This window comes from Triturus cristatus, chromosome 5_1, assembly GCF_964204655.1.
Source record: "Triturus cristatus chromosome 5_1, aTriCri1.1, whole genome shotgun sequence".
NCBI classification, from domain to species: domain Eukaryota; kingdom Metazoa; phylum Chordata; class Amphibia; order Caudata; family Salamandridae; genus Triturus; species Triturus cristatus.
In genome coordinates, this window is record NC_140587.1 from 940,640,582 (window position 1) to 940,661,725 (window position 21,144).

The window sequence follows — 21,144 nt, forward strand, 5'->3', positions numbered from 1 at the left end:
CGGGCTCTCAATGGGTTTCAATGGGAAAGGCTGCAAGCTCGGGGACGATGATTCTTCAGGTGCCACTACCACTTTGAGAGGTAAGTTGGGTAGTTAATGGATAGGTAGGTACCCAGGAGTTGGGCACAGGGGGCCACAAGGCGCCGGGTGCAGGGGTGCCTTTTGGTGTCGGGAAATCTTACCCTCTGTTGATCGCGGTTGGGGGGCACCTGGTTCTGAGGCTGCAGGCGTCGTCAGGAACGTCAAGGTGAGTCCTTGGGTGCTGAATTCGGGGTCACAGTCGCCGGGGGGACCTCCTCGGGGTCTTTGTTCGCTCCAGCACAGGCCAGGCTTGTGTGGGTGCAGAGTGTGCAGGGTTCGCGGTTCCTGGCTGATGCCAGGGGTTAGAAGCTGGTTTTGAGCAGAGCCTCTGCTCATAGGAGTCCCAGGTGCTTAGAGCCAAAAAGTAGCCAGGTCCTCTGGGGTTTGTGAGGTTGCTGGCCACAAGAGGTGTCGGGATGTAGCAGGAGCAGGTTCGAGGGTCGACAGGCCGGTAGGGCTGGGGCCAAAGCAGTTGGTGTCTTCCTCTTCTTAGCAGCTGCACGGCAGGTCTTCTTTCTTCTTGCTCTTCTTTGTTTTTCGGAATCTGGAATTTAAGGAAGGAAGGTTCAGGGTGCCCCTAAACACTAGATTTAGGGGCTTTACAGGTAGGTAAAGGGCAGGGACCAATGGGTCCCTGCCCTGGGGTGGGTACACCCCCTATCCCGCCACTCTCCTGTGGGATAGGGGCAGTAGCCTAGTCCTGATTGGGCAGGGCCTCCCATCTTCAAGATGGCGAACGCCCTGAGATGTGCTTCACCTCGCCTCCCCCACCTGAGGGGTGGGGTTGGCAGGCTGGCTCATCCCCTGTCCTTATTTGGGGTTCCCGGCCAGGCTTCCCGCCAGAGTGGGGGCAGCAAGTGGCCTGGGGGAGCTCACAGAGGTGGCATGCCTTTGAAGCTTCCCCCTGTCCATCCTGGAGGAGGAGACCTAGCACCTCGCCCAGGATGTGCATTGTTGCAGGCCTAGGAGAGCAGGGGCTCTCCTACCCAGGGGTCCAGCAACATGTCTGCCGTGTGGCAGCCTAGGCAGCCTCCCAGACCAGACGTGGATTGTAGGTTAGGTTTCAGGCTCTGGGGTGATTGCTTCATTAAATCCCACACTGGCATCAGTGCGGGTTTAATGTGCTGAGAAGTTTGATACCAAACTTCTCAGTCTTCAGTGTTGCCATTATGGTCCTGTGGAGTTCGTGTTTGACGAGCTCTCAGCACCATGTACTCTTAAATGGCAGCACTGCACTTACAGTGCCCAGGAATGGACCTGGGTACTGTAGGGGCACAGGGCTCATGCTCCTGTGCCCACACCACTAGCAAAGGGCACCCAGCTAGAGGGGTGGCTGATGTATGTCAGGGCAGTGTAGGTGGTGGGCATGGCACACAGGGATGTGTGCCATGTCGACTCTTTGTTTTGTCTTGTCCCAGACACTCAGCCTGCAAGGGCAGTGTGTGTGTGTTAGGGTACAGGGCCTCTAAGGGTGGCACAATGAGTGCTGCAGCCCTTAGAGGCCTTCCCTGGTCACAGGGCCTGGGTACCTAGGGTACCATTTACCAGGGGCTGATATGTGGCCAGGGTTTGCCAATTTGGGTTTGAGGTTTTTAGGGAAGGAACATAGGCCCTGGACACCTGATTGGCAGAAGTCCAGGGCACACTCAGTCAAAGTACATTCAGCAATTCAGCAAAAAGTGGGGGCATACCATGCAAGAAAGATGGCACTTTCTCACAATTGATACCATATTTTTGGGGCTGGTTGTGGTGGCCCTAGGACATCGGTTTTATGTATGAGTAAACACATGGCTGGATGAATGAATAAGTGACAGTGGATTGATATGTTTGGAAGGAGTGAGTCCATAGGTGGATGAATGATACAATAACTGGGTACATTTGTGTATGGTTTAATGAATTCTTGAATGTGTGAATGAACTGATTGAGTGCACAAGTGAATGCAAGCAGGGTACATGAATGAAACAGGCTGAAGTTACTGACAGCATTATTAACAGTCTTATGAAAATGCCAAAGCTTTGTTCCAAGGGTGGGCGCCATTGGTCCAATTATATGTCAAAAATTTCTGTTTATTTGCAAGTATTGTGTAGAGTGGGCACCACTGTGCCAAGAATGTCCCATGTCAAAAATTATTAGTATCATCATTATGCATGGTCAGCCATCACTGATTAACCCTAAATGCATATTCGGATTTGCACCATCACTCATTCATTTGAACTGAAGGCATAATTCACAAATATATTTTTGTCCGTAAAGGAAGTTTGCACAAACAAATAGCTGAATTTACACCCTAGAAATGTACAGAAGGATACATTTTAGGCACACATGCACTTTGTAACTGTGTAATTGTTTGGCAAAAGAATTGCAGAACCTTAAGTCCACACACGGGTGGAGAGTGGGAAGATTAAAATGTGATTTGCATCGTCATTTTTTGAACAGTCGCAAACGTGAGATTGTGAACATTCCAAGGATGTTCTATTTGTGACACCTATACTGTAAAATTTTAAAGGCAGACCTGCATCAAGAAACCAATGCTGCAATAATAATAAGTCATCTATATTCTGTCTCCAGTGCCTTCATAAACGATTTAATAATAGATCAAGCAGAATATCATCATAGGTTTTATTTCTGTCCAGAAACCTTAGGTGCACTGTCAACAGGCCAGCCATTTTAATTCAATAGTGCTCAGCAAGCCCAGTACCTTTTCAACTGAATATGGTACAGGTACTCCTGAAGAAAATAAGATAAAAATACATCACACATAGGAAATCACAATGTGATGATTTGAATTAGGTCAAGAGACAGTTACACTTGCTGGACCAAATCAAAGGAACTGAAAATATTTGCCAAAAACTGTCTTTGAGTTATTGCAATAATATTTCTCCAAAGGTAATTGTTTATAAGTAGGCTTTCCTGTTTTCAGTTTCTATTTTTGGTCAATTCTGGTCGGGTTTTTCAATGTTTTCAAGTAATTTCAATACCTTAAAAAAACAGTGGTTACACATTTTTGTACAGCTAAAAACAACAGAAACAGTGTTTTTCCAGTGTTTATGGAACATTTTGATTTTATTATTGCTTGCTTTCTGTACTGATTTATGTTGTGCATGGTATATAGACAGTGTATGTACACTGCATATGAGGTCCAAATACATTTTTGCAAATCAAACTTATTGCAGTACACCATACAATACTTCTTCAGTGAGTCTTTGGTCATGTGCGCTCGCTCTTTTCTTCCTGAAAAGGCCCTCTCAACATTGGCACTTGAGACGGGCAACACCAAAACAGCCAGTACACAATTTGCTATCTCTGGCCACTGACCCAGCTTTCTATGCCAATACTGGTGCACTTGAAGATTGCGATTCTCTGGGCAAGTTCTGCAACATTTGCGTTGAACTGGGCACTTATGCCCTCAGAGTTATTGAAGCGGTCAAAAATGAAGCAGCACTTTTGAAACTACAGAGGAAATTCCCCTTTATGGAAGGGATCGAGATCTTGTAAGAGTACCACAGTGAGGTTTCATTGACTTCAATTGCCATGGTTGGCGAAGGGACATTTCTATGCATCATTGCAAGCCATTTCTCGTACATTGTAAAATAAAAGTTTCCAAATTTCCCTTCAACATTGCTTTGCCTACCAAGTGGCAAGCCCTCTAACATGGAACATGTTGCAGTTCCTAAGTCACTATGGGCCTCATTTATGAAAAGTGACGCATCACTGCGAGAAAAAGCGATACGTCACTTTTCATTGCATCCTCCTTATGACACCAATGATACATCATATTTACAGTATGACGCAGCATGTCGCAAGGAGTTACAGATACGTCAGTATTTCTGACGTATCTGTAGGCGCAAAAATGATGCATTGCTGGAGTGTGTCACAAAAATGACGCAACTCTAGCAATGGGTCATTACACATGGGAAAGTCCCATGTGAAATCTGCCTGCGTCAGTCTTACGCCTGCCATTTGCGTCTTAGAAGTGGCGCAGTGAAATCTTATAGATTTCACTGCGCCACTTCTATGACCCTTTCTTGCATCGGAACGCCCCCCCCTGCATACATTATACGTGGCGCAGGTATAATGTGGCGCAGGGGTGTACAAAGTGATGCATCTACCTTAGTTGCGTCACTTTGTAAATATGGTGCAACAAGGCACCTTTTTTACGCTGCTGGTGCGTCACAAAAAGTGACGCACCGGTGGCGCAAAAGTGACATAAAGGATCATAAATAAGCCCCTAATTGTGTTGCCTAGCCTACTCTCAAGGAGATGTTTCACATATACACCAATTATGTTGAACATTTGGCAGACAAGGGTGTTTTCAGACTCGAGTTTTATAATTATGTCCACCACAGCAGTCATGATTTCCTGTAGAAATCTAAGAATGCAGTAGTGTGTACTTTTTTCACATCACTATCAATATGAGACAAAAGATCCTCACATTTCTTGCCTTTGGCATTATCACTCAGCAAACATTCTGTAAACGGTTGGCGCATGGATAATATAGCATTCACAGCCCTTTGGACTGAGAACCATCAGTTAAGTGACACAGTTGGGATGACTCTTTCTTTGATGCCACACAAAACACAAAATGAGAAATATTTGAGTTTTAGTTCCCGCGCATAACCAAACAGTGCGCCAGAATAGACAAAAAATGTAATAGAATTCTCCATTACTTCTGAAGATAGTAAAGATGCTTTCAGCATACCATCTAGCAAGTGGTGAGGATCTCTTACAGGGAAGCACTTCAGCTCAGTTATCGATTTGGTCAGGTCATCGCACAACTTTTTCATATATGTAGCTTAATCACTGCAAATACAAACAATATCACTCCAATCTTTGTTGAACTTGGAAAGAACCTCATAGCAGCAGCATTGCAAGTGACACAGCGTTCCATGTTTTCCAAAAGTCTGGTGTCATGTTTTCACCACTATCCCATATGCTTGGGACAACATTCTTTTCACATAAACCTGTCACTACACCTTGCATTGAAAGTTTAAAGCCTGAGTTGTTGGCAATTCACCTAATATCAATACTGACTCACTAGAAACGGGGTGCTGATGTATGAAGGATTTTGACCCATTTTCTGTGGGTAAATTTGATGCTGCATATTGGGAATGATTCTTATGAAACCAACCAGTTTACCTATCAGTGAAAGACTCAAAAGCAGCCAAAATATCAGATATGATTTTGATATGTCCTGATTCTCTACAGTTTATAAAATAATTGAAGACCTAAAACATGCTTCTTAACCTGGCATCTTTAGACCAAAGATTATAAAATAATTGAACAAGACCTAAAACATGCTTCTTAACCCAGCATCTTTAGAGTAAAGACCACAAAACCGAAAAAAGCAAAAGGAAGAACAAACTATATTTTAGTGACATCCCTAAACAAAACTCAAGCAGAATATGAATTCTTGCTGCTAGTTTGTATAACCAAGTTATATTGTATTGGCCCCTTTAGAAAGTAAAAAAATAACTCTTTCACTCTTCTTTTCTTTGAATGGCATTTATTTTGTGGTTGTGCAGGTGTTTATTCAGTGTTTATATGTTTACACTGGTGAGGGCTATTTCCTTTTCGGTGGAGTTTTATCAGTTATTATAGGTTTCAACCTAAAACCAGACAGCCTATGTATAAGAGACCCACCAGTTGACAGATGTGCTGTTTTTGCTCCACAGGGCTACTGCTACTTCTTACCAGTTATTTGTTTTGGGGTTGTGACCCTTCTCAATGAATGTTAATTGATAATAGAACTGTTAATACTGTCATAACACATATGCCACATCATGTAATTGACATGCTTAACTTGCAGAACTAAATCCAAAGCATTTAAAAGCACTGTAAAACAATAGGCGAATTATGTTTACCAGCTGAGACAGAGGATTTTTTTTACATGGGAGCAAGCAGCCTTTAAGTGAAGCAGGTTAAAAAATTATATTATTGTGCACTTTTGCTTAAAACCAGTTGAAAATAAAACTCAGTTTGAACACCTCCTATATTCGTTTTTTTCTGATGAAACTCCTGGCTGGCAGCTCTATAGGTAACGTTTAGGATTGTTTTCTTAAAGATAATGCCTTCATGTGATATGAATTAGGTTTTAAAAAAAGCTCATTTATAATAAGTATTATGTTAACAAAAATAGGCAAAAATTAGGGCTGTTTTACGTTATTTTACATCCAGCAAAAATGTACTGCCTTTGATTTAATGTCTACTGCTGACTTTAATAAACTCCGAATGATGTGAATATTTTGAACCTCGACGCGAGTGAATTTGTGCTCATTTAATCTGAAATGCTCATCTGTCTATCTTCCTGCATACTCTGTTTCTGTTTGACCCTTTTAGAAACTCAATGCAAATTCCTTCCTTTGCAGGTTAAGCTCCGTCTCACTGGACACGGCACGCCCAAATGTGATTGATCTTTTACCTGCTGCCACTGTGGAAAATTGTGAATGTCCTCCTGGTTACACCGGCACTTCCTGTGAGGTAATATCATCCGTTATAAATTGTTAGATTACAGTTGCAATTAACTCCTGACCTAAGGAAACATGTATTCAACGATTTCAAAATAAAAAACTTTGCTATTGTTTAAAAGAACCTTGGTGGCCAAATCTTGTTTCTTGGTTTCCTAGACCCTTGGGGTGTTCTGAAAAGGAACATTTCTCAGGTGCTCTCTCTTGTTGAACAACCTTAAATATTTAATACTATTGTAACAAAAAGCTAATCTTCTGAGACTCAGTGACTGCTGTAAATGGCAGAGCAGTCGATGCGAATGCAATCATAGCACACAACATTATAAGCAGTTTATTTAGCATGGTATTGAAAGAGTGTAATTAGTGCATTTGATTTAAAACTCCACTGTTGCGGCCATAAGTGCATTTTCTAAATATCTCTCAAAACATACATTTAGTGCCTAGTGAGATTGAGATGCTACTCATTGCCTCAGTACTTCCTCCTGGCTGCAAGACGCATATTGAGAACTTATGCATGTGGATGCTTAAGGTGCAGCAAGACCTTGATGAACTAGTCTAGTGTTGGCTAGGGATTCTCCTTATTGCTCACCCTAAAATCACTTTATAATGTACAGGATCAAGAACAACAGGGACAACAGGTAGTAAGTAGGTGGTGCCTCCATGGTTCCGCAGTTCAGAGTTGGACAGCATCATGTTGGGGATACTAACCTTAAGGCTGGTGGTGCTATCATGCATCGCTCCAAGATTGTTGCAGAGATGGGCATTCCGGATACAGGACACTGACTGCTCTACGGGGCGTAAAAGCTGTCATTATGTAATCACAAATGACAGCTGCTGTTTTCTGGGCTTTCTACACCCCTAATGAACACTGGCACCTTTCTATGCAGTAAAATAATTTTAAGAGGGTCAAGATACCTCGTTATAACATAATAACATGTCCTCTAGAGCATGAATCTGGAAGGCCAATGTGGTCATGGCGAAACCTAGCATTTTGATGTAGTTTAATGCTATTTGTTTATTTTCCAGTCTTGTATTTCCGGATATTATCGTGTGGATGGAATCCTGTTTGGAGGTATATGCCAACCATGTGAATGCAACGGCCATGCGACTGAATGTGATACTAATGGCATGTGCTTTGTAAGTCCGAATATAATTTATTTATTTTTGAACATGCATTACAAAAAGGCATTGGGCAACTGTGAGATTACTGAAGTATAGGTAAATGAATAATTTAATGACAAATGGGGAAAAGGATGTATTTTTCATAAGTAATAATACAAAATAAGACACCCAAAACCATAAGAAGGTACAAAGCCTGGAAGATTGTGTGACTTCAGTGTAGGAGAATTGTGCTAAATTGTTTTCTTAAATATAATGATGATTTATGAAAGTGAGTTAGAAGTGTTTTACTTAAAGTACAAATAGTCTAAAAAAATATATAAATCATATTCCTCCACTAGAAGCAGTACTTGCTTATATCAAAGTTGTGTCACAGGCGCGTGGATACACAGAATAGATGTTTTTTTTAATTTGCAACAAAATTTTCTCCAATTTAAACTACCTTTACTGAAAACAGTGTGGCGTCATAAGGGTCTCTATGCAAGAAGTGGATTGGTCTGGGAGCTGTGCTCCAGTGACACGACAAGCAGGGCTAATTTTGCAGAATATTGCCTGTGCAGAAAATACTTGCATGCATCAATATATTTTTGACTGTGTCTGGTGTAGCACACCTTTAACTGGAGAGTTTTGATCTTCCCTGAGGAACCCTCAACTTTGACATCAGGTGCATGAGAAATTGTGTCCTCATGCCTTCAACTGTAGTGAACTACTGACATTACATAGGTCCCGATAGAAAGGGGTCCTTGTATTTATTTGTTTTAACTGACTATCAAAAATATCATTGATAATATCATTATTATCAGATATTTGAACCAAATACAAATTCTTTAACTTGGTTCCCTTTTCTAAATTATATGTCTGTAGTGCTCTGAATAAGGTGCTGGATTGAACTCATCTTTGGTAAATGTGCATTATCATATAGTGAATACTAAAATATCCAAATAAAACTATGTGTTTATGTTTTTAGGTTATGTAATTATTGATCATGCATAATATACTGCAAAAACAGTGCAAAATAATTGGTGAATATATACCCTCGATTTCAGATGCAAGCTCGGTCATTAGCACCATATGAAATTAAGCATGACATTATGGCCAATTGGCGTATCCTTGTGTATGATATGTATATTGACCAAGCCCTAATGGTACCTAAGCAGGGGGAAAACACTATTTTTAACTATTGATCAGTGAAGCAGGTAGCACACAGGATATAGGGCTGTGCTTGCCCACTCAACAAGTCCACCTTAACTCACACTGTACAAAAGTACCACTTAATTACAGCCTCATTCACTAAGATGGATTCTTGTGAATACAATTTTTTATTAATACCCCTTCATTATATAAAGATACCCACAACTATGCTGGTGCCATTGACTTCACCAATAAGAACAACATCAATGATATAATGCTCTTAAATATTGATACACCTTCAATTTTCCATCTGCTTAGCTAGCTATCTTGATTATTTTCTTCTTCCTTTTAATAAATGTCAATGTTCATGTAACACCAGATCTACCCTAAAAGCTTGTCTGTCACAGACTGCCATAGTCATCATCATCATAATCTTTATTTGATTTTAAAAATAAAATCATAAAAGACAAGTCAGTTAAAGAGAGCAGAAATTGTCACCCACATAATCACACTTATCCCCCGAGAGAAAACGCGTAAGAAAGAAACATACTGTGGGTGAATTTAAAAACTGTAAATACAGTAAAGCCGACCTGACTTGAGTAAAATTCATTAATTTCAAAACTGGTCGAACAAACTTATATTGTAGGGTATAGTATTTTGAGCTAATCTTAACAATGTGTAATGTATCATTGACCGAGACAGTTTCACTGTCAAATAGAAACAAATCAGAATCCTTAAAACAGCCATGATTAAAAAAGACTAAACGCAGAAATAAGTTCAGCCATAGATGTTTCATTTTGTTCAAACATTTTGTTCACAATATAGCCATGCATGGAAACCTTTTACCATCCAACCCATTGTGTCTCGTACATTTTGCCCATACCTCCCCTTGACTCCTTCTCTACACGCAGCCTCCCAGCCATGTCTCTCAAACCAAAACATTTACAGCTCCGTATGTTGTCTGTGCAAGAAAATCAATATACTAAGGCTTGTTTTTGCATTTGGTATACTGTGGTTGGCACATATTCATAAGTTACACATACTTCTAGTTACAAATTCACTGGAAGTAAAACTTACGTTATTTTCACCAGATCCATTGTCAGATTCTTTGCTCCTTTTTAAGTTTATATGATTGGTGATTGGTTAAGTTTCTATGATGGTGCTGATCAAATCTGTTGAAGTATGGTATCATTAATTAGTATTCAGCTTTCTACAAACAACTTCAGAAAAAAAAATTCTGTTCTGAATAATATTAAAATAAATGTTTTTGTATGTTAGGATTGTCAGCATAACACCACCGGACATCACTGTTCTCAGTGCTCCCCAGGCTTCTATGGGACTCCTTCCAAGGGAACACGTGATGACTGCCAGCCCTGTGCTTGTCCACTGAACACTGCATCCAACAAGTGAGTGAAAAAGTCAATAGCCAGTTTAGCACCTGCTGAAGTTTCAGCTGGCGGCCTTGTTAAACAAGGATGGACTTAAATTGTAATAGGAACATTTTAAATATGATAAGTCAAAATTATAACTCAAAATGAATTTTCAGTTTATTGGGTTGGGAGTTTTCTGACAGTTAAAAATGCATTGGATGTTCACTGCCTTTTATGGTAGAAACACTTTCATAATAGTCCATTTAAAAGCCATTATTTGTGGACAATGCTATCAATTTAGGTTTGCAAATGAAGAGCTTTATCTATTTCAACAGCATTTGATGTTTTTTTCAGCTTCAGCCCAACTTGCCACTTGGATGAGGGAGGTGAAGTTATCTGTGATGAGTGCCCTCCAGAATACACAGGTTCTCGATGTGAAAGGTAAATATTGTATATGGCAAAATTCTTTACCTACATAGAAACTCTAGTCTCTTATTAACTTCTGTAAAATTTACTATGTAACCCCAACCCTGTACTGAAATTATGGATATTCCTTTAAAGTAAGAGCATTTTGTATTTTGTGCTCTTCCTTCCGCCTCTTTCTGCCAATACATGGTGGGAATGCACTTCCCTCTACGTTGGGCATTTTGTACTGGGAGCAACTAGATGACATATTTTGTAGGACTGTAATGATCTACCAGCCGGGAGATGTCTAGATAGCTCCTAAAATATTCAAATGACAGATTCAAGATTTGAAAGTTTAATCTGACAATAATATGAATCCAGTGTAAAGATTTTTAAAGATCTGAAACATGATGGTATTTTTCAATAAATGTCAGGTGAGGACCTCCCTCCAGGTCATTACGGACACTGTTTCCAGCCCTAGACATTTATATTTTAGTCTAATGCATGTTGGGTGTTATAATCTTGTTTTTCTTCTATTGATCTAATTTGACTAAGCTAAAATCCAAGATGAGTAGGTTAACGTATACTTTGACTTTCTCTATGGTACTAGTTATGGTTTTACCAGTGACAGTGTCATTTTGGGCCTAGTCCTTGGGAGAACATGCCATTTCTAATGTCATACATAGCCCACTTTTAAATATTATGCACCATGTCTTGTGGGCACCACGGTGTGCTTTAGAGTAGTTTATTTAAGGTTTAAAATCAGCTTTTCCTACTTGTCAAACTGGTGATTTTGACAGTCAAGGACAGCAAGGTCCAACTACTGATGTCAGGCTACACAAGGCAGGCCTTACTCCATATTTTTGCTGTCACCGTAGTGGATGGCACAATAGTCTCTGCAGTACAAAAGTGGTATTTACATATCCATCCTGTGTTTATACTTATGCATGATATACCATGGTCTTCTTGGAAACTTAAATGTGACAATCAGATGTTAATCAAATGTTGACATGTTTTTGGGGACAGATCACAGACACTAGGCACAGGGCATCAGTGTTTCCTTGTTTGATTTCATGATTAAAAGTAGGTGAGTTCTAAAAAATTGAAAAACTGAGGGTGACAACCCATGAAGGGTTCCTTTTGCAACATATATAATGAGTAAACTGTGTAATGGGGTTGAGTAGAGGTTCTCATTATATCACAAACCACAGCGTCAAAGGTCTATAAATGTCACCAGAGCTCAGAGATGGCATTACAGGACCACATTACACAGTACCTGAAGGAAATCTTCCTTTTCTGTGTGGTCACCCCAGTTTATAAATCTTTTGCTAGACCCTATATTTTTGCTGACTTTACAACTCGGGGCACTTTATCCCTACTAACCAGTGGTAAAGCTCCTTTGGTTTCCATTTATACATGGTTGAATTGGTATATTACTAATTGCTATTATTAACTTATGTAAAGAAATGCCCTTTTTGAAGGGTTACCCTCACTTTTTCCCCTACTTTTTGCTAGATTTAGTGGTGGTTTAGTGACTCAGAACACTGGAGTGCAGAAGTCCCGTGCCCAGTGTATGTTGTCTGACCCCTAAAGTATATGTGCTGTTGGCTAATACCTGATTGGCATATTTAACCTACCTAAAAATCCCTAGTATATGGTACTCGGTGTACCTAGGACCTGTAAGTTACATTTCAGTTCATGGGGATTTGGCACTAAACAACCCCCCAGTGCCTCTCTCAGGTCTGGGTTTAATCCATCGTTTGCCATCCCAGTTTAGACCCAGCCATATCAAATCATTCTTGATCCTGCTCCCCATGGGAACAGTCTAGCCCGAACTGCCATGACAGGTCATCCCTGGACTGGAAACAAGCATCCTGGAACCGGTTTCGGGGTATCACACCTCATCAGCCAGGCTAGCTTGAATCCAGTGGCACAGTGAGCATGGGACTACGTTTAATGCATCATTTTTTTGCTCATCCCTCCACCCAGGCATATGCAAATCAGTCTTGACCATGCTGCCCATGGGAACAGTCCAGCCCGAACTGCCAGACCAGATCCTTCCTGGGCTGGAAACAAGCATCGTGGGACCAGTTTCAAGATATCACCCCTTATCAGTCAGGCTTGCTTGAATCCAGTGGCACAGTGAGCACGGGACCCACATCTGGGCATACGTTCCCACTTAGTTTGACAAAAGCAAAAAGAACAAATGACAGACGGAAGGCTGACCAAATCCATCTTTTTTTGGTCAGAATTCCACCCCAGTTTGGACCCAGTCATATGCAAATCAGTCTTGACCCCCCTTGGGAACAGTCCAGCCAGAACTGCCAGTCTAGGTCCTTCATGGACTTCACACAAGCATCCTGGGACCGCTTTCGGGGTATCACCCTCTCATCTGCCAGGCTACCTTGAATCTAGTGGCATGGTGAGCACGGGACCCACATCTGGGCATACCCTTACCATTTAGGGTGACAAAAGGAAAAATAAAAAATAATGGACGGAATGCTGAACAAATCAAATATTCACCCCCAATCACAGATCTGGGTATAATCTATCATTGTTTTTGTTCACCACTCCAGCCCAGATTGGACCTAGCCATATACAGATCAGTATTGACCCAGCTCCACATGGGAGCAGTCCAACCTGAATTGTCAGACCAGGTCCTCCCTGTACTGGAAACAAGCATCTTATGTCCGGATTTGGCGTAAAGTATCACCCCTCATCAGCCAGGCTAGCTTGGACCCAGTGGGAAAGTGAGGATGGGACCCATGTATGGGCACAGCCTTCTCACTTATGGTGAGAAAAGCAAAAAGAGTAAATGATGGATGAAATGCTGTACAAATCAAGCATTCAACCTGTGAGTAAATGGTGTTCTGTTACAAGATCCCTCCACTTTTTGCCTGGCTTTTGATGCAACTTTGACTGTAGAGTACTGGGTCCCTGCTGTCCAGGTTTCCAGTACCAGTGTTCTTCCCATAAAACATATCCACAATTGATAATTCTGCCCCAGATAAGTCCCTAGTGAATGGAACCCTGGGTACCTAGGGCTTGCAAGCTAAAGAGGGACCTATGGGACCCCCTCACTAGGACCATGCCACTGCCCTTGCAGCTTGCATGCCCCAGTGAGGTGAAAAACAACAAAGTCGACATGGCACCCTGCCTGGGTGCCTTGCCAGCCAGCACTGCCTTAAGTCACCCCTCTAGCACTGCCGTAAGTCACCCCTCTAGCAGGCCTTACAGCCCTAAGGCAGGGTGCACTGTACCACAGGTGAGGGCCTACCTGCATGAGCAGGTATGCCCCTACAATATCAGGGTCTGTTCCTTAATGTTGTAAGTGCCAGGGAAGCCACAGAGAGTACATGGGCTGGAAACTCGACAACTCGAGTTTCACAGCACCAGGATGGCTTCACTGAACCCAGGAGTGTTTCATACCAAACGACTCCTCTCAATAAAACCATATTGATGCCAGTGTGGGATTTATTGAACATGTACTCAGAGGTGCCCCTGAAATTCTACCGACCCTGGTGTGGTCACTGACTGGCTTTAGGTAGCCTGCTACACAAAGAGCCTGCTCTCTAGGACCAGAAACAATGCACATTCTGGGTGGAGGTGTCAAATCTCCCCCCCCCCCCCCCCGGGATGGGCGCAGTTCTCGAAGGAGAAGCTTCAATTGCCTGCTGCCCTTGAATTGCGACCCCCAGCCTCTGCTGCTAGCAGCTGATGGCAGCCCCCGGCTGGAAATCTTAGAAAGACTAGGAGGTATGCCCACCTATGCCAACTCCTCCCCTAAGGTGGGGCAGGCGAGGTGAAGCACATTTTTCAGTCCCCACCATCTTGTAGATGGGGACCCCTCCAATCAGGGCTAGGACTAAGCCTTCTATCATAGGAGGGTGGTGTAATTGAGGGTGTAGACACCCCAAGTAAGGTGCCCATTGGCCCTATCTGCCACTCTCTTAAAATACCCCTAAATTTAGTATGTAGGTGGCTCCCCCAGACCCTGAAAAAAGATCTATGATGAACTAAGAAGCCCAGGCACCAAAGAGCCACACCAGCATGAAAGAAGAAGGATCAGTGACTGTCTCTGAGCTAGCCCTTTCGGCCTATCTGCTGCCTCTCCCCTCTGTTACTTAAATTCGACTTGTCCTGCAGGCCCAGTGACCTCCAAAGCCCTGGGAGGACTACCTACCTTCGATAAAGACTCCAAATCTCCCATGGACAGTGGACCTGTCTATAAAGAGACAACCTACAAAGAAAAGAAGCGTTGGAAATGCAATAGGTCTCGCCTTTGTTTAAGTTAAAGCCATTTGCTTTGCTAATTGTATTGTATTATAGCTATGTATTATTGAGTGTATGTATGTGATATGTTGTGTTTCTATGTTAGAATTGTATTTGTTAGCTGTGTAGTAGGGGAAAGTATAGCGTTAGGAGGAGAAGAGCAGTGTTTAAGAATTGGGAGTGGAGAGTGAGTAGGAGAATAGCATGTGGGTTAATGAAGTATAGTGAGGGGTAGAATAGTATGAGGCAGAAGAAAGGTGCGGGGGAGAGGAGTATGAGGGAGAAGGAATAAAGCGTGGAGTAGATTAGCATTATTTTGAATGAAGGAAAGTGTGGAGAGCAGTATGAGGTATACGGAAGTATAGAGTAGTAGAAGAGTAGAAGGAGGGATATGAAAGGAGTGTAAGAAGTAGAAGAGTAGTGTGAGGTAGAAGCAAGGTAAGAATATTGTATTAGATTTAGGTGTAAGGAAGTAGTTAGGTATAGAAGAGCACTTTGAGGGAGAATATAGAAGAGGGAGTAGGATAAGAGCAGTGTAATGCAGAAGGACTGATAGTGATGAGGGTAAGAGCAGTGTGATGTTTGGTGTTTGATGTTGGTGGTAGTGTAAAAGGAGTTGTTACCAGTGTAGTGTACGAAGAATCTACAAGTTAGATCGAAGTGGCCCCTCTTCTAGAAGAATACAGTTTTGGGGTATCTGGGAAGAATGGTTTAGAGCTGGCCAATATGGCACGTAGATTTACTATCTCCTAGTTCATGAATGTTACATGTCCTATGATTATAACATGTTCGCAGTGATGGTAAAAGGGGAACCAGATTTTGTAGTTGCTGTTAAAATTCCCCAACTTTTGACCCTATTTGCGGTCAAGGTCTAGGCTCCAGATTTAGTCAATCATGTTCCCGGGATTCCGGGACAGGCACTTTTGAGCTATTAGAGCTATTTTGGCCTTGCGAGATGAAAAATGAGGACTAAAAAAGAGAAAAAATCCCAGAAGTGAAACTGAAACCTAGCACACTGGAATGTGCTCTAAGCGTATAGCAACATAGCATCAGACTCTGGTGCTTTGGATCAAATCACATAATACCCCAGTACGGGATCAAAATTGTAACTTTACAATGTGAGCTTTGTAGCGCTGAATTGAAAGTAAGAAACTGCACAAACAAACACCTTGTGAGCAATAATGCCTTTTTTTCCAGCCGACAATGTAAGCTGTGGAGCAATGTAGAGAAAGTGCGGAAATTAGTCAAAAACAGAGCATGTGCGGGAATGCCGTGCTTAAAGCCCACAAGTGAAACAGAATCTAGAGCCCTGGAATGTGCTCTAAGCATATTGCAACCTGGCTGGTGATTGTGATTAAATAACATAATCTCCCCTTACTAAAACTAAAATGTAGATTTACAATGTTAGCATTGTAGCACTGAAGTGAAAGAGAGAATTTGCAGAAAAACACAAAGTGCGAGCGCGAATGCCGTGTTTTCAAGCCTGAAATTGAAATTGAAGGGCATTTTTTAATTGTTTGACTGGTGATATAGTACAATATGGATTGGTGGACCAATGCCCACATGCGAGATACTAGCCTACAGTGCTAAGGGGGATATTTGTAACAAGGTAACAGACGCCAACATTTGTGTGCCAATGCCGTGTGATCACAGCGTGACACGCTATGGCACTGGCAACTTGTGATTGTATTACTAAGGAAAATAAAGTCTGCCCTTTAAGTACCATAAACTACCGGGTGTTGCACCACCCGTTAAGCACAAACCCAGCTCCCCTAAAACAAAGGCAAATTAAATGGCAACATCTATGCGTGAATGTCATGTGTTCAAAGTGTGCCACCATATGGCATCAGCATGTTGTGACAAATTAATATTTTGTCTGTGAAACCCGAAAAAAATAAACCGGACATAACATAAGATAAAACCGGAAAACCTGAAAAATGGAAGGGCACTAAGGAGAGGCACACGCACATCAGTGAAGAACATGGTGGGAGTACTAAAAACACATGGACAAAATATTACAATATGGTTCGGGAACAAAAGTCCACTGCAAAGCGAGCAATCTAGAGCACTAAAGTGAGTTTTTTCACCCAAATAAGAAACGCCAATATCTACTCGTAAATGCAATGTGATTTAAAGCGTGGAGCAATATGGCCCGGTATCTTTTTATTATGAGCAAATCACACAATCTTACTGTGCCTAAAATGTAAATTAAATAGCAAACCCACACTTCGGTACTCTATCCTTTGTGTTCGCACTATTTACTAATTCTAAAATGTGGAAAAAACAAAGGGCTTGGGCGCAACACCTGTTGAAAACTTGACAGCATGGGGTGGGGCAGAAACAATACTTGTAAAATAGCACAATGTGGGTTAGGGGTATATGTCCAGAGGCGAGACAGAAACGAAAAGTGCACAAATCCAAATAAGAAAGTCGCACAGAAGCGTACATTGCTTTTTACCAACACATAGACATAGCCTATATATATTACACTAATGCGGAGCCTATGTTGCAGGTACTGGCTGCAGCCGATCTGGCACAAATGCGAGGCATGCGGTGCCGGTTGAGGCCGCTGTAGGCTAGACAGGCATAGGCCATCCTAAGTAAGTGTGGGTCTGGAGCTGTGGCGCTAGTGCTGCATACAGGTGATCGGACCCAGCCCATACTGCACCAGCGTTGGTTTTGTATTGCCAGACGTGGACTGTCAGGGACAACAGCCCACGCTGCACAACTGTGGGGGTTCTGTGGTGCGTTCCACTGCAGACTGAAACCTGCACCAGAAAGAGCTTTCTGCAGCCGGTGCTGTGTGCAGCTGGTCGATGTGAGCCCACACTGCAGCAGCAGCACACAGGCCAGCTGCCACCGAACCAAGCTGCGTGCCGTGGAGCAGGCCGTGCCCGTACCGCAGCATGATAGGCTATCTGCCAGCATGCCTCAGCATGTAGTGGAACTCAGCCCATACTGCAGCAGCGTGGGGCAAGCTGCCGTCATTCGCTTGTTGCTTAGTGCCATTTTTTGATGCTGCCTTGTGGCCCTCCTTGTACTTACCTTAATCCCTGGAGCTCGATCCCTACACTGCTTTATTCACCTGTAAGCTGCGCAACTTTGAGTATCCCCAGTCTCCTTTGATTAACCTTGGGCCCAACCTCGAATTTGACCTCTGCACCCGGCCGCCCCTTTGCGCTGGTTGGGCAATCTTGGTACTAATTTGAACCCTGACTGGTGTTGACCAAAGGCCCCTAAGACTGAAGAAATTGTAAGTCGAGTGCTTACCTGCAAAAACAGCATTCTTGTTTTCCTGCCATCTGCCAACATTGCAAAGTCTGAAAATTGCACTGAAAAAACGTATTTACCTTTTTGCGTACATCTTGGTCTTCAAATAAAACCTGAAAGGAGTTTATTGTTCTAAAACTGGTGTGTATCTCCTTTTTGAGTTGTGTGTTATTTATTAGTCAATGTATGCTTAACAAATGTCTTACACTCCTCTGTGTTAGGCCTAAGGCTGCTTGCCCACACTACCACAAATAGAGTACTTTGGGTTTACCTTGGGCCCTGTACACATTAGGGGGAATGTTCAAGAAAAAGGAAGGTGCACTCCAAACGGAATCAATCAGTCGGGCCAAGTTGATCCAGAAGTTGCTTCTTTTATTAGGTAAGTCATAAAAACTGGCACACAGCCAACGCGTTTTGTTCCCGATTGCCAGAGGGAACTTCGTCAGGGCTCTGAATGTTCCAACATCGGATTCAATATATAAGAATTATCGTAATAAGTAATATTCCAGGTCACGATGGATATTAAGGCAGAAGTAGGCGCAAATCAAATAATCTATAGGTTAAGGGAGCACACAGTTAATTATATCAGGCATATGTGAACAACCACACGAGTCCATGTGTTGCTCCTTATTCCAAAAAGCTTTATGATGACTGTTTCATGTAACGTAGTCTAAACGAACTGCAGAATTCCGTCCTCGGCATGGTAACCGGTATATCATTAGGGGGAATATCTGGACTCTGTGCATAATATAATAAATTAGTGGTATACCATATACAAAGCCAGCTTCCTACAATATCTCTCCCTTTTAGCTTGTTTCTTTGTATTTGACGCTCACTCACTCTCTCTTTTTCTCGCTCCCTCTCTAGTCTGTCCACATTCTTTCAGTGGACTCTTTGCATAGACAGTCATGCTCAAGTGGTATGAGGATAATCCACTGGATTTAGGGGAATATGCCACAGCTGTGTACAATTTATTCAGACTTCCCTTTCCTGTGGTTGGCATGCTATTCATATTCTATTAAATGGCAGAAAATAAAAAATGTGTTAAATATGCGTATATCAATTAAGTCACCCTAAACACTTCACTGTATGACATGGCTACTAGGCATTGGGAAACAATTTTGTTCAAGTTCCGAATTTTGAGATTTACAAAGACCAACAAACTTGAAAACATTTTTCAAATATGAGCATTTGAATTCATCTTTTTGAAGACATACACAAATTGATAGATCCAAGCATGCAAGTGTGCAGTTATCACGTCTTAAAGGGGAGTTATGGTATGAACAAGACATTCTGACCTTTTTTTTTTATATAAAGAAATTGCTCTTATGATGTCTGGGGTAACTTGGCACAGGAACCTGTTGGTTGTTGTCTTTTTGCTATTTTATAGTAAGCAGGCTAATGTTGTTATTTAGTTATTTAGATTAGCAGCGGATGATAGTTCATACTGAAATGAGTAAACATAGAAAGCAATATTTTTCTTGCTATCTTTGTACTATGGGATATATTACACTAAGTGCAGTTTGATACTACATTTCCATAGCAGCAGAGGGTTATATGTTTACCTTGGACATAGTAAACAGCCTGCCTATTGGTAGTTGCATTTGGCTACTCATAGCAGGCAATATAAATTAATTTAAGCCATATTTACCTTCATAGTACTATCTTCCCCTCTATGAGAAAACACACAACACTACTTTTGTGGGTGCATCCATTTTATTTTGAAGGCTTTGTACCTAACATCAAATTGCTTGAACCTCGAATCTGTTGTAAACATATTTGGACTGAATTTACAGCAACTGCAGTACAAATGTTGAAACTCACTTTCAATGTGATTACCTAAGTTACATTTACAAACTTCCTGTTTTTTATTCAGATGTTCCAACGGATATTATGGAAATCCATCATTACCTGGTGGGTCCTGTGCTCCATGTGACTGCAATGGTAACGTTGACCCTTTGGAGCCTGCCCACTGTGATGCAGTCACTGGAGAATGTCTGAAATGCATTGAAAACACTGCTGGAAAACACTGTGAGATTTGTGCTGATGGATTCTATGGGGATGCTATCGTTGCTAAAAACTGCAGAGGTAAGTAAATTGTGAAACAGCGCTGTGCATTGTATGCTTCTGACCGAAACTCTTTGTTTGAGGTTGACTCTGATTGGCTGCCTAAAAATGGTAGACCTATGTGCAGTGTCATGAAGTCCCAGACTCTATTGTCTGTATCTGCCTTCCTGTTTTTAGTAGTGTTCACGGTTGATGACATCCTTGAAGTTGAACTGTCCTGCCTAGATTGGCAGGGAAGTCCTTGAAAAGCTTGCCATGGTATCCTAAACTGTTATTTCTTTTGCTTTTTTTGTTAACCCCCTTTATTTGATAATTTTACCCTCATAGTTTACCAAGCGTGAAATGAAAATGAACTCCTGTTAAACACAATAAGCATGCCATGTTGGTACCATAGCTCAGTGAGTTGGATGTCCATTGTTGAATGCCTATTGCAATGCTTTGTGCATAGTCAGAGGAGCACAGGTCCCAGTACCAGCAGGCACCAAAGAAGCAACGTCCGGTACAGTGACCTGCTGCCTATGGGCACTATCATCACAGCAGCCACCCAGGAAGAGAGAGCAGTGCTCCTAAAGGTCTGATCCGTCCTCCCTCCAAGTGTGGCGACACCAGGCCCGATTGGAGCCGCACAGTACCAATACCTGGGGTACCGGACCCCTTGCAGCAACCAAGGCTTGTTGTGTCCAGTCCGGACACCAACGCCGAGGAAGACTACCCTGCACATTGAGGGACTTCAGGGACAGTGAGACCCTCATCAAGAGTGGTTTAGCAGTCCTGTTTGCCCCTCTACAGCAGAAACAAAGACAAAGGGTGAGTCTGAGAACGCCGCCAAACACCTCTGCACTTGCACCCCAAAGCACGAATCCAGGGAAGGTGATGGGGCCAACAGGGTCTCGAGACCCACACTTTTGTGGTCTGGTCAGACTGGAATTCCAGTCGCTGCCTGCAGCCTCTTTCTGCAGGCCCCT

General features: G+C 42.3%; 1 protein-coding gene across 3 annotated transcripts in view; it reads left to right on the forward strand.

Moving 5' to 3' along the window:
* Nucleotides 1-21,144, forward strand: part of LAMA1 (laminin subunit alpha 1) — a 692,815-nt gene that overhangs the window by 349,849 nt on the left and 321,822 nt on the right. For all 3 annotated transcript variants that reach the window (XM_085605997.1, XM_085606000.1, XM_085605998.1), the window contains 5 exons: nucleotides 6,447-6,558; nucleotides 7,572-7,682; nucleotides 10,074-10,201; nucleotides 10,520-10,606; nucleotides 19,989-20,200. In XM_085605997.1, coding sequence (XP_085462123.1) covers nucleotides 6,447-6,558; nucleotides 7,572-7,682; nucleotides 10,074-10,201; nucleotides 10,520-10,606; nucleotides 19,989-20,200 — 650 coding nt within the window. The remainder of the gene's footprint in view (nucleotides 1-6,446; nucleotides 6,559-7,571; nucleotides 7,683-10,073; nucleotides 10,202-10,519; nucleotides 10,607-19,988; nucleotides 20,201-21,144) is intronic.